Genomic DNA, 14,762 nt, shown 5'->3' with positions numbered 1-14,762 from the left:
GGAGGGGGTCCCAATAAAGAAAGTACCTCTGGAGGACTTGTGGATGATGTTCCCACTGGCAGACTTGATATGTCATGCTTAAGAGGTTTGCAAAGTTAATGTCTACCCCCATTTATCCATCAAAAGAGGGATATGTAGCAGATTGCCCAGTGCCAAACCTGTTGAGCTAGTTCTAAAAGTAGAGGGGAGTGTATACCCCCTTGTTTCTGTGTAATTCATTGCTGTCATGTTGTCCATGGGTACAAGTACCACCTTGTGTGTCATACCATCGAGTGGAAGGCTTTGAGTGCTAGAAAAATGGCCATGCGCACCAGGTAGTTGATATACCTGTGACTGAGAAAGAGTGAACTGGAGACTTTAGCAGAAGTGGAGGGGATGTGTATTATGGGCATTGTGGGGGCAGTAGAGATGGAGATAGGAGTGAGTGCCTGGGGGTAGAAGGCTGTGGAGGACGGTTTGTAGCCTTGGCAGTGTGTCTCTTAGGCAGTGGGTATAGAGGTTCCTTGAAACCCCGTTCTTCCTCAAAGGTAAGCCTGTGTCTTATGAATTGGGGGAAAATTGCTCAAAGCGTTCTGATGGGGCGGCATGGCAGATAACTTTCCAGTCTCGGAGTGGATAAAGAGCCCAGTTGTCTAGCATCCTGTTCTTCTACTATCCTTTGGAGAATGGGTGCTATAGATCTCTTTGATCTTGGCATAGAGGGTGTATAATTGGGCCCGAGAATGGTTTCAGCACCGACTTCAGCCCCAGCCGTGGCATTCATGGGCAACGGTATCAAAGTGTGGTGGTGTTCGACACTTTTCCTTGGGAGATTGCTCGACTTTGAAGCCTTATCTCGGTGTTTACTAGAGACCAAGGTGGCAGTGCACCAAAAGTCAAGGACTTCTTTCCTGTGTGTTCATGGCTCGATGCACGACTCCATCTGGAGTGGTGCTCTGCCTTGGTGCAAGGGCATTTCAGTGAGTGGATCTCTGCACCAGTGCTTTGGTGCCAGGTGATACTCACTGTGGTCCTAAGGTGTTGTCTTTTTTTCTCAGCCCCATAGGCATCGATGTATAAGGTGTCCAGTCAGAGGGGCTTGAAGATAAGGTCTACGGACTGCGCAACGGCTGGTTTGCTGATACTGCAGTGGGCCCTGTACCTTTTCCTCAATGTCACGAGAGTCTTCTTCGCTGAAGATATGAGGAGCCTCTGCAGCTGACTGTTACTGCATCTTTAGATGTTCCTACTGTTCCTTTTCATCACCTTAGAGCATTTTTACAGCTGAATGCAGTACAGAACTTGTAGGAATTATGATCTGGCTAGAAACAGATTGCAGAATCTGTGGCAATCAGCCCAAAAATAGTTGGCATTGCACTGTGGGCAAAAATGGCAGGGTGCTTGCGCCATTCCTTTCTGCCTTCCCACATTCTTCAAGCTGTTTTCACAGGGATCAAAAAGGACCTGACAAGTCTTAATCTGTTGCATGATGTATCTTCTCTACAGCGGTCATGGTTGGTCATAGAAGTCGGTAAACTACATGCAAAAATTGTTCTCTGATCGTCGGTGTTGAAATTAAAGAACAGTCAAGCCCAAGCAAGCACAAAGAACTTGTGGATCTCTTAATGAACACATCCAAACTTGGTGGCGAAAAAACATTTTAAGGGTGGACTCGTGCCCATATGCATTGTGGACTGCGGGAGGAGTCTGTCCATATACAGTGACCTGAAGCTCCTTTGAAGAAAAGCAACTTGCAATGGCTGAGCCCAGCATTAGATGGCAGGAGTATGCAGAGCATGTATATCTACAGCCACACATGCTAAGAACATATTTCACTTAGAAACGTCCATGACACTGTATGAACCCTGAAAGTCCCCTTGTTTCAATTACTGATTCCTTGACAGACAACATTAATAAGACCATGCATACTACAGTGTAAATCCATGAGAATGTTACACACTGCTGCAACACTAAGCAGCCGCGAAAAGACAGACATACAGTTAACACAACATGCAAAATACTAACGGGTTAGGCAATGTTAGCACGTTAAGAATCTGAGAACTGCTTACCCGTGCTCATCACTGCATCAGCAGCAGTGAGCGAGAAGAGCCGCCACAGGAGCAAGAAGCAAAAAAAGCAAAATTATCAGAAATATCTCAAGGGTGAAGGCATACAGATAGACAGGCAGCTCAGAAGTCATTTCCAGGGAAACAGCGCATAAGCCACTTTAAGACAGCCATACAAAGCAAACTGCATAGGGTGCTGGAACGGATCGAGAGGGAGAGCAAAAGGTGGATATGATTAGGTAGAAATCAATGCAGGGTGAAAAAGATGGTATTTCTTAACTGTCAACACCACCACGTAGCATCAGTGAGACGCATTCATCTCTCATTCAGCTTCATTTGAATTTGATTTGTTATATTTGAGAGTTCAGATCTACTCCAGTCACTGGCACTGGGGGTCCACGCGTCACTTTGGTAGAGGTGACAATCTATATCTGTGCGTCTAATGCTCCCATCCTGCTGTAAAAACTGCATCGGATTTGATGGTGGTGATGACGAATGATGTGCGTTTAACAGATGCCTTCACAGGCTCGCACACTGCTTCTTTCCAACCTTGCTCTAAGACAAACATTTGGGAAGCGGAATCCCTAAGTCTGGTGGTATCACTCGTGTTCACTTTTGACTAGGACTATGAATGTTTTAATAAGGGTATGACATCACTTGTTATTGATAAGTGTCTAAGAGTGTAATTAAAACAAATGATTTTCTATTCATTGGAGAATATTCTCCTTTGTAGACCTCTATCCTCTCTTTTCCGAGTCCTTGCTGTAATCTAGACGCTGGTTGATCTCTTCCCCCAAACTCTGTCTTTTGATGGTACAACTAGGCAAGCTGTGCATCTCAGAAATATTCTGTTGTGAATTGGCCTCCACCCTCTCACCCTCGCTTGTAATACATCCATAGTATTTTATAAGAACTCCTTATGTATTCCATGTGTATGTTTTTTGTTGGTACATTTAAAAAAAATATTTCCGGTGCTTTTCTGAACTTTTTAGGAAAAGGCTTGCTCTATCTGTGATAGGAAGACATAAATCGACTCACTCTTACATGTTACAGAATGACAAATCGACTATCCCAAGGAATCGGCAGGTAATGTCTGTATAAGTTGCCCGATTAGTGCTATAACCAAGCATCAAACCAGTTCAAAACCACTTTTGCTAAATGCCTGGACCTAAGGCTTTATCTTTCCATTATTTTTTCTGCAAATTTTTTTTTGATCCTCTAAAATGTTGGTGACCGTTTACATAAAACCCTGAACCCCTCATGGGCTCTTCCATCAGTTAATGGCCAACCAGTCTGTGACTATTAACCAGCACTACCACAAGCTTAATTTCCTACATTGCTTAGTGTTTTATTCGCCTGCTTTGACATTTCATGTATCTTCTAACTGATACCACTGTTAGCAATTCCTAGAGCAAACTTAACTATTGAATTATCATTGTTGTGTGCTTACAATTGGAGAAAGAACCATGCTCTACAATGCCAAAAAGGAAAGTAGCTCAGGTTAAAGTTGGCAAACTAGTTCTGGAAAGTGCAAGCTACTGGTGGGGCCCTATCTGGCCTAAACTTAGCTTTCCGCTGCAGCTTCCACTCTGCTAGTGATCTCAGTAGGTTATATAACCTTTGCGTAACCAACATATGCCTGGAACAACCCCTGCTTCAAACCATAAGTCATTGATAACACCTTCGACTTATGGTAACAGAAAAACTTTCATCTTTGGATTTCCTATAGGGACCTGTGGGCAGAAAGAATACCACGACTCACAGCAGTTTGGATGGAAACTCTAACCTTAGATACAAAGGACCCCTAGGTTTGTTCTCGGCACAGAACACACATTGGATCACATGCGACCCTCAAAGCGCGGAGCCCACCCGTCCTGAGGTTGAAGAGCACAAAGCTTCTCTGAACCTTGATCTTGGACACCGCAGCATTAGTTTTATTGGGTCGCCACTGAGGTCACTGGAGGGACATGATACAGACTCCAACGGACAATGCCCAAAATGTTAAACTTCAACATAGATGCAATTTATTTGAGGCCCAACAACAAGATTTCAAGATGGTGAACAGCATTGTGAATCTATAACAGATTCATCCTTCAGACACTAGTGGTGTCTGAATTCAAAGTTTAAAAGCGCTCTCATTAATGACCCTGAGACAAAGCACCTCTCTGTATTCGAAGCATAGGGCAGGGCCTCTTTGATTCCCTGATCTCAGGAAACAAAGCTACTTTGGATGTCGGTCTATCCTTTTGACAACTAATTCTCTTTTCCCTCTCCATTGATCATAGAACATGGTCTCAGACACTTGACCTCTGGATGCCTCGGACCCCTGACTTCAGAACCAAAACTCTTAAACCTTTGATGCCAAGACACACAGTAGCTCAGAGCTTGGGTGACCTTAGTATACAGAGTTAAGTCCAAACCTCTTGATAATTCACCTCTGAACCAGGGTCACTATGGCTACAGAGTCCCTCTGAAGCATGACCTCTCTGTTTTCCCCCTCTGGTACTCGGCTTGGCATTGACAGGCACCACTTTAGGCACATGGCTGGTGACATTTCTATCAGTGTGCATCCATTCGTGGTGTATGCGTCACTTGTGGTGTGAACATTCTGATGACACATCAGTCGGTAGACGAAGTGAAGCTCGCACTGCTGAGGTCAGCTGCTCCATTCCTAAAATTGCACCATCACAAAGAGAAGGAGATACAAAGGAGTGGGTGGAGGAGCGAGCGGTCCAGTGCTGACTAATGAGAGGACCCCTGGCTGGACGCCTCCGCCAGAACACGCCGCCCCTCAGGACACGCTCTGTCCCACGCTGACACGCGAGGCCCCTTTCTGGGAATGCCAGAGTGGGAACGGAAGGTTAGGTCCGTGCGAGTAATAAAAGAGAACGGAACTGAGGGCGGAGGCACTCGCTACGCAAGCGGCGTCTGTGCGTCACTGGGGACTGGCAGCTGCTTCACGTGACAACATCTGGAGCACTCCACACACGCCACCCTCTCTCTTCTCCTGCTAATCGCCCAGACTGCCCCTGAACTCCCACTCTCTCCCCCACTTTATCTATTTTCTTTATCTTGCCCTTTTCTAGCTTTATACTCATTGCCCCGTCCCTTCACATCTCTCTCTCTCCCTCCACCACCCCACCTGCCTCCCTCTGACCCTCACAAATCTGCGCTTGACTCATTCCCGGCTCCGGCTCAGACAGGCCCTGGCCGGTTCTCTCTCAATCCCTCATTTCTGCCTCTTCGGCTGTTTTGCAATCTGGATATTTTTAAGACGTCAACTGTTCAGGAACTTAATCTTTCCGTTTGGCCGATGAAATCAACCACTAAAAATACTTCTTCAGTCTGGAGGCGGCAAAGAAGCAGAATGAACTGTCTGAGAGAGTGCAGAGAAAGGAGGCGCAGAGGCGCAGGAAGAGAGAGGACAGTCACGAGACAGCTGTCAGAGACGGCCGACCTGCTGCAGAGCAGGAAAAGACAGGAGGCTGTAGACCTGGGACAAGACCAGTGCACAGAGAGATAGAGAACAGACAGGCAGAGACTGCTGCTCTGAGACATAGCGGATATAGAGACAGACAGATGCCGAGCCGTCGACGCCTGGTACCTGGAGACTATAGACGCGTGCGCCGAGACACAGCAGGCAAAACCGACAGGTGGAGATAGTGGATTTGAGACAGGGCAGGTATAATGATAAACCCTGCCCTGTTGTTACAGGGTAGATTCAGAGACCACTGTCCCGAGACACAGACGGACAGGCCATCACAGAGCGCAGGAACGTGCAGAGGTCACTGCCCGGAGACAGACAGATGGGCAGATGTAGTGACAGACACAGACCCATGCATTGACTAAGGACAGGGCTTGGTAGCTGGAGACAGGGAGACCTCTCAACACTCTGCTTCTCTGCTTACTGTGACTAATAAAAACAAGCATTGGCATAGCCAATAGGCCTCGCCTTTGGGACCTCATAACTGTTTTGACGTGCAGCACATTATCTTGGGTGCTGTGTCATCAGGGATTGAAGAGCTATACAGTTACTACACACTGGGTCATGCTGTCTGGTTCCGGAATACATGCGTGCCTCAGGAGACATTTATGGACACATTCCAAGGCTTTTTAATGCAACACCATTCTCACCAACAATGCACTGCACTCTGAGGCCTCACATGAGTGGATGACCCAAAATCATCTAAAATGTAACTCAGCCAAAACTGAGATTGTTCCTTTTGGCCTCAATAATTGTTTCTCTCCAAAGGACTAGTGGCCGGAAATGGTGGAAGCCCCCCCCAAGACAACTAATTCTGTTCGAAACCTGGGCATCAAGTTCGACAATACCCTCTCTTTCAGACTACAAGCCAAAGAAGTAGCTGGGACTTGTTTCGGAACCATCAAAAGCCTTAGGAAATTTTTTGATTTCCTTCCCCTAAGTGCCAGGCGGACAGTGGCTGTAGCGCTCATAACGTCCAGACTGGACTATTGCAACAGTCTGTATGCAGGGCTGAATAAATCGGCCCTGCACAGACTGCAAATGGTCCAACACGCAGCAGCCAGGCTTGTACTGAAACTACCCAGAAGGTCCTCAGCATCGGCAGCACTGGATGCATTGCACTGGCTCCCGGTGCATAAACGCATCCTCTTTAAAGTACTCACCATCACCTACAGAGCCTACCACAACCTAGGCCCGCTGTACTTGAGGAAGTACTTTCAAGCATATCAGCCGAAACGAACCCTCAGGTCATCTACTACTAACCAACTTCAAGTCCCTAGATTTAGGTTAACGACCAAGGGAGGAAAATCTCTTGCAGTCATCGGAGCAAAGGCCTGGAACAACCTCCCCTTGTCTCTACGCCAAAATACAACGGAACTCAGTTTCAGGAAAAACCTAAAAACCTGGATCTACTCCCTGTCAGAATCAGACTATAAAGCATTGCTATGATCCCCTCCCTGCACGCTCACCAAAACATCATTACCTCTCATCTCTATTTAACATCCTGGAGTCGTAGCGCCAAGATACTCCTTGGAGTGGTACAGCGCTATATAAGAACCCAATCACATCACATCACATCACATCACATATACAACCAGTGCACTGCAGTCAGACATGTCACAGGCACCAATGTGTAATGTAAATGTTGCAAGCACTGACAGCCTTCCATAATGTGAAAAATCACAAATCCTAAAAAAAATGTCCTGCCATCACAGATGCCATAAAGAGGTATGACAAGATGGCTGACTGATTAAAAACTGTCTGCTGGCATCTGCTTTTGTCTGCAGGACATACATTTGTACTGAGGCAAGTCCAATTCAGCTTTCCATCTCCAAGGTCAGTAAATTGAGCACCATGAAATTGGGTAGTACGACTAACACCTGTTATGTGCAGCGCTTAGAAACAGCAGAAGTGCAGTTTGAAGTGATATGTAAAAGCAGGTTATTATTATAAGCTTTGGTGCTGAGCATTTCCTCAGATCACATCACTTCCCTGCCAAGATGATGCCACATACCACACTACATTCCTGTCCCTGAAAATGCTGCTGCCCCTGAGGTGCCCAAGCATCAGCACTTTTAAGCCCCCATAGAGGTCCTGCTGCCAGCCCTGCCTTGCCCACGAGTTGCCAAAGGTGCCAACATTGCCCTACGATCAGACATACCTAAAGTACTAAACCTGATTTCAGAGATGCCACTGACTCAGATCAGAGACCGCCCTGGCATTAAATATGCAGTCATCAGAGATGCTGCAAGCACCCACACTGACCTGGCATCAGAGCTGCCACAACTACCAACGCAGCCTAACAATTGGAGATATGGCAAGCAGTGTTCCTACCCTGCCCAGAGATGCCACACATACCACTACCGCTCTGCCCTTGCAAATGTTACAAGCATTAACACTGTCAGAACGCAGTCAGAAAGCCACAAAATGTTCCCTACCGCTGTTTGTCCACAGACAGCAAGTTCTTGTAAAACACCCAGACCCTAAGGGAGTCATACTGCTCAGTCTATAAATGATGATCTCCCGGAGAGTAAAGCAAGCAGCAAGAACGTACCAGATACACAGCAATTACAAAACAATACAAGCATTGGCCATGCAATAGGTCTCGCATTTGTGAAAGTTAGAGCTATCGGCATTGTAAATGTAAATGTTTTTGACCTATGTGTTTTGGAATGGATGTATGTGGTGTGTAGTGGGATTATGTGGAATGGTGTGCAATGTGGATAGTAATTATGCAGCGTTTAGTGTATTGGAATTATGTGGAGTGTGATTGTGTGTTATGGAGAGTAATTATCTGGTATGGTATTTTGTGTTGTGGAGTGTTATGTAGTGGAGTTTAATTATGGGGTGTGCTGTTCAATTTTGTGGTGTGATGTGGAAATATGTGGTGTGTTATGTAATTGTGTTAATTTGTATTTTGTGGTTTACTGTTAATTATGTGGCGAGGAATGGAAACGTGTTGAGTTGATTTGTGTGGCATGGAACTGTGTGGCGTTGAGTGAAATTATACTAATTGGAATTATGTGGCATGGTGTGGAGTGTATTTATGTGGACTGTTGTTATGTAGTATAGATTGGTTTTATGTGGGGTGTACGTATGTGGTAGGGAGTAGAGTGTTATTATTTAAAGTTAAATTAAGTTGTACTGAGTGCTATTATGTGTACTGTAATTATGCTAGGTGGATCACGTGCCCTCCCACCCGAGAGAATTAAAATAGGTGAATGTCACAAATGCTCGTATTATCTCCACTCGTCAGTGAGGTCTTTTTTTTTAAATTAGAACCAAATCTGAGGACGCCGAAAGCCAATCCAACGTTTTTAGATGATGGAGGCAGAGCTACCTTTGACTCTAAAGAAAGAAGAGTCTCATGCTAATGAACGTATGTTCTAAACTAACTCTGCATACACTTTAGAGTGACAGTCAGAGTGGTTTAACAATGTGGATGTTTAATAGACACTGTACTCAAAGTCTACCTCGAGTAGGGTCAGTCCATCCTGAAGTCTGTGTATAATGGAAGAAAACAATGGTCAGCCCACCAAATGTAAACAACTTCAACTTGAAGGAACTTGAGCTTCAAGTAACTGCTCGTCTTCCTGGAAGTCACTATGCCTGCTTAGGCAATGAGCAGGTGACCATTTTACCACCGCTGCAGCCATGCAAATAAATTCAGGGATGCATTTAACGCCTATGGCTCTGAACATCGCCGTATATTTTCGCTAACCCTGGTGCATACTACAAGCGGGTACACATATGCCTCAACATTCTCTGGTAGTTAAGGTGGAGGTGCCGGCAGAGAACCGTGCCAATGTCACACAGTTACCTTGCTTACCAGGGACCTGTCCAATAATGGCAATTATTGTCTGACAAGACTTATGTCGGCTTGGTCGCATTTTAGCTTTGCTAACTGGCATGAAAGTGACACTAAAGCGATGTCGGAACCCCTTACGTCCGATGTCAGTTAAATTATGGCCCTATAGCTGCGTGGGGCGAAGCTCGGCAATTTGGGTGCCTGCTCGTTGCAGAGGTTGAGTAAAATATGGACAAGTGGCTGCGTGGAGCGCAACGCAGCTATGTAGGGACCACTCGGGTTGAGAGTAAATACTTTTTGGGAGGCAGCGGTGAAGCCCTCGTCTCAGCGAGTGGTAGCTAGGGCGGCCATGGCACCGCTGAGATCTGTATCAGTCTCCTGACTCCAGTAGCGGAAGGGACAGCCATGGCGTTTGGGATCAGACACTAGGATTCTTGCCGCCGCCATTCGAGTGTAGAGTGTGGTTTCAATATGGAGCGCAGAATGACCTCCTTACAAGCAGCGACGGGCGGGGACAGTACAGGGGGAGCCGAAGCTGAACACGCACCAACACAAGCAGAAAAAAGCAGCGACCTTGGAGAGGTGGTGGGGTTGGGCACGTAGTGTTGTGGGTGGGAGGTGTAGTTGGGTGGGGGGTGGCACAGGGAGATTAAGTGATGGGTTAAGCTAAAACACAGAAGAGGGTCGTGAACGTTTCATACATGCAGTAAACAAAACAGAACACTAAACAAGAGCAGAGGTAGGCCAACAAAAATAAGAGTGCTCACAAAGTATCCTAAATAACCTGAACAGTAAGAGCCCATGTAACAGGGGTAGTCCTCATGGGAGGATACAAAAGTCCAGAAGGAGGGGCTACTAAGCATCTTTACCAAACAAAAGCTGGCATTCACAAAGGACAGTAAGAAAAACCAATGTAAAACATTGGGGGGTGCTTTAGGCTCATATTGTAGATACTGCATGTCCAGAAGAGACAGCGCGCATGCACTGCCTAGGCAAGACATAAAACATCCCTGCTGTGAAACAAAAGGGGGTGATGGACGGAGCGTTTGAGCAAATCAAACACTCACCCCCAGTCAACTGATCTGGGTTTAATCCATCACCATTCTTTAGCTCACTCAGCCACCCCAGTTCAGACATGGCCATATGCAATCAGTCTGACCCTGTGCCTCATGGGAACAGTCCAGCCCGAACTGCCAAGCCATGTCTTCCCTGGACCGGAAACAAGCATCCTGGGACCGGTTTCGGACTCATAATCCTCATCAGCCAGGCTATCTTGAATCCAGTGGCCAAGTGAGCAAGGGACTCACGTCTGAGCATACCCTGCCAACTTAGGGCGAACAAAGCGAAACAATAGGGGGGTGAAACAAAACTAGACACAGGCTGAGGCCTACACCATAAAAAGTGGCGGAAACAAAGACAGGACAAAAGTTAAAGGCAGGGACTGCTTTCCTAGGCTAGGGAATGGATAATGGTTGGCAGACCATGCTTCGCTGAGGCAGAGCAAGTACAGTGATGGACAGAAACTGCTACCTTAAATCACAGAAACAAGTCACTTACCGGTCTCCAGGTCGCCTTCCACAAGAAACTCCAGAATGTTGTTCATAGCACCCATGTAGAAGATGAGGCGGAGCTGTGTGATGCACATGGTGATCAGACTGAGCAACAAGATGGGGCTGAAGACACTCTGCATAAAGGATGGTGATGCTGCAAGGGCCAAAACATCAACGCACAACTTAGTGAAAGAGTAAATCAGCACCAAAAGATCACAACGTAACTTTGCACATAAACGCAGAAACAAATGTTCAGTTCCTCCAAACGAGCAATTCCTTAATAATACTCACACAATCCGATTAACATCATGGCGAATTTGAAAGCTTTAGAATTGAGACATGCTGACGCCACAAGACATCTAAGTAGTGTCAACTTTGATTTGTTTTTTTAATTTCATGAAATACTTCAAATTGGCACTCAAAGTAAACCCAAACCATTGTTGGACTATCTTCAATACCACAGACATCCCGCAAACTGTCAATAAACCACCCCACATCATATCTCTAAAACCAACTTCATATGCTTCCCAAACAGAAAAAATATAACCTCAAAATAAAAAATACCAACTGAACAAGCTCTCCCTTAACATCTCTCTAACTGCACAAATGACTCCGACTACGTCTCAAAAATAATCACGGAAATATTCACATTAAAACAATAGTTAGCTATTCTTGAACCAAAACAAGAACTTAAACAGACCTTAAACAAACTCTACATCACTCCAAGAACAGCCATATGGAGAGCCTTAAAACTTTATTCACACATTTGCAGAACTGCAATAGCACGACAAACAATATTTGAAACAATCTCACATTAACTGTCAAACATGCTCCACGAAATTAGTTAAAGATCTGCAGAAGAAACACAGACTCCAAAAACAATACTTAAACATACTGAAACTATATCCTCCAGCACTCCCAAACACTTTACGGACGCCTACAGATATGCTAGAACATTAAAGAAAATATAAAAACAGGTGCTCAAACGTTTCTAAAAAAAATACTCAAAGCCACCTAAGAAGATGTCAGTTTCGTGAGGGAGGTGTTTGAGTGAAATATATGAGTGAGGATACAGGGATGCGTGAGTGTCTGTATGGTGGGTGTTGGAAGTCATGTTGGTGGGCTTGGTGTACACTAGTGATGAATATGCATGCATCAGGTATTTTGCCAGCGCTCTACTCTTCTCACTCACCCCTGAATATACAGTGAACATGCATAGCTTACAACCATCCTGCTAAGAGGGGCAAGTGTGTGTAGTGGTGGTGTGCCCAGCACATGGAATATAACCCATTCCTCACCACTTACTCTTCTAATGTATGTCAGCGTGTATAGTGATATCTCGTTGTAATGGTGGTGGATGTTTTCAGTGAGATAGTGTTATGATTTGCCCAGGGTAGGCCACTTTGTTATGTCTTTTTCACTTTAATTAAGGCCCACTGTCAAAAGGGCTCTGCATGCAAGGTGCAGAACACTGCCCTTCTAAAGAAAATATTTCCTTTTTTAAGGGTTAGTTTTTAAATGTTGTTTATTTTACCCTACGTTTCTCCTTTGGCGGATTACTACAGCATGCTTTTGTGTAGAGTAGGTGTGTTTGGTAATGGTAGGTGTGCACATTGTCTTCCCCTTTACCTGCACTTTGGCTTTCACATTTCACCTCTAGGTCTACCGTGGACAGGCACAACTTGCTGCCATCTTGCAGGGCTGCCAGTTCTTTGGGGTTCTTCATTGAGCTGCCTACGCTCAGTCGCCGGCCCACTGTGGTCACTTGCTTGTAGAACTGCTTGCCCGTTATCTTGTGGTCAAAGCCCAGCCAGCTGAACTTAATTTTCACCCTGGAAAGAGTCAGATATTCTGTGAGCACAAAGCATGGCTTTTAAAGGCTATAGAATATTTTCTGCAACTCTCATTGACACGGCTGGTTGAATCTAGTCCATAAACTGCACCATACTTTACTGTCATTAGTAAACATAATTTAATCTTTCTAACACTCTCCAGCATTAATAATTCCATTTACACTGCATTGAGCTATGTATTGTTGTAGCATCTGTACTCAGATCGGACCATACCCACACAAGGAGAAGTAACACGCAGAGTTATGCAGAGAATGAGACGTTAGATGTTGGAAACGCACCAGAGACATGCTGAAGAATGGGTCCAATAACAAGACAAGCATTGGCGAATTCAATAGATCTCGCCTATGGGACCTATTGACTTTGGCAATGATTTTAGCCAGGCTGTACAGCAGTACTGCAGCCATGGGCTGAAACTAATGCCCAAAAATCAGCTGAGATGTGGCATCATTTTATAGGGCTGTGCCAACACGGATGTGCGCACCTACAAAATCAGGCGTGCATTTTTTCTTTTTCTTTGCCTATCTTAGATGGATTTGTAAATAAAAGATTGCGCAATATAACACTAATGCATTAAAAAAAGGGGGTAGTGGGTTGGGGGAGGGTTGCCGACGGGAGTGGAGCAACATGGATCAGGAAGGGTGCAGGTGGGCTACATAAGAACAAGTCAGAGACAACAATGAGGAAGCACACAGGCAACGCAGTGCAGAGGAGGGGGAAGCACACGGACAATGGAAGGTGGGCGGGCAGAGGTGAGGAAGCACAAGGTCAATGGAGGCTGGGTGGGCAGGGATGACACAGACAACGGAAGGTGGGCAGGCAGATATAGGGAAGTACACAGACAACAGAGGGTGAGCCGGCAGGTATAGGGAAGCACATGCACTCTTGTAGAGTGCTTTATCAAAAAGAAAAAGATAACTTTCCTGACTTTAGTAAGAGAACAGGTAGCGCCGCTGATTTTTAGAGCATTTCAAAACCAGTTGGGGCAAATAACACTCATTTTTAGGGCCCAGTGTTTGATCAGAGATGGCAGCTTCCTGTTTCTAGTTGGTAGAAATATAATTAGGGATCAGGTGGAGCTCTTACGAGCAGTTCTCTTCTAAGGATCCAGCCACCAACACTTGTTGGCGATCTATGTACATTATGTGATCTACAGCTCAAATGCCTCGAACATATAATTATGGATTACGTAGAGCTCTTACGAGCATGTCTGATGCCCGATGGAGCTACCTGGTTTAGCTATAGGGGAGATGGGCCGTGGATTCCCTCTTTGATCGTCACCTACCCAGTCGGAATTTAGACAGACTTCCTTTCGTCTCTCCTTGTTGTCTCTTCCCTTATCCCCCCTTTCTCACCTCCCCTGCCCCCTCCACTACTTTTTTCTCTTTTCTCTCCTCTTCTAATTGTATTGCCTATTTTTTTATGTATTGTGTAATTGTTGATCTTTTTCTGTTACATTGTTGATTCTCATGTAAAGCGCTCTGATACCTACGGGTCTAGCCAGCGCCATATAAAACTCTTTAAATAAAAAAATATATAAAATAAAATAAATGTATTTATTTATTTATTTATGAAGTTTTATATAGGGCAAACTTGATTCCGGAGGATATCAGAGCGCTTTACAACTTAAACACTAACTTTCTCCAGAAAGAAAATACAGGCTCAGTGCCCATCCCAGACTATATCAGAAAACAAGCGAGCAGAGTGATGTAGCAAAACACTGCTCTTTAAAACATAAGCCTCATCATTAGGTGCCCAAATGCAGTGGAAAAGTTCTCTTCTAAGGATCCAGCCACTAGCTAAGAATTGGTACCCGGTTTCTGAGTGTTCCCTACTGCAGTGCTCAGGGCCTGGCGCTCAGAAGGAATCACTTACGTATAGTCCATGTCCTCAGGGCCAGGGAAAGGCTCCAGGGGCCAGTTGAAGAAGCAGTTGAAGAAGACAAGGCCAGCACAGGCCGCCCAGACGATAAGGATGGTGATGAACGGGGCTCCCAGGTCATAGATCACCTGCAAAGGAAGTGAC

General features: G+C 45.4%; 1 protein-coding gene across 1 annotated transcript in view; it reads right to left on the bottom strand.

Annotated features, from left to right (window-relative positions):
• Positions 1-14,762, bottom strand: part of SLC43A2 (solute carrier family 43 member 2) — a 74,352-nt gene that overhangs the window by 25,563 nt on the left and 34,027 nt on the right. The window contains exons 7-9 of the mRNA XM_086955212.1: positions 14,613-14,746; positions 12,517-12,719; positions 10,895-11,041 (exon numbers count right to left, since the gene is read on the bottom strand). Of these exons, the coding sequence (XP_086811338.1) occupies positions 10,895-11,041; positions 12,517-12,719; positions 14,613-14,746 (484 nt within the window). The remainder of the gene's footprint in view (positions 1-10,894; positions 11,042-12,516; positions 12,720-14,612; positions 14,747-14,762) is intronic.

This window comes from Lissotriton vulgaris, chromosome 2_1 (genome assembly GCF_964263255.1).
Source record: "Lissotriton vulgaris chromosome 2_1, aLisVul1.2, whole genome shotgun sequence".
Lineage (NCBI taxonomy): Eukaryota > Metazoa > Chordata > Amphibia > Caudata > Salamandridae > Lissotriton > Lissotriton vulgaris.
Note: the sequence above shows the minus strand (reverse complement) of the source record. Positions and strands in the feature narration are given on the sequence as shown.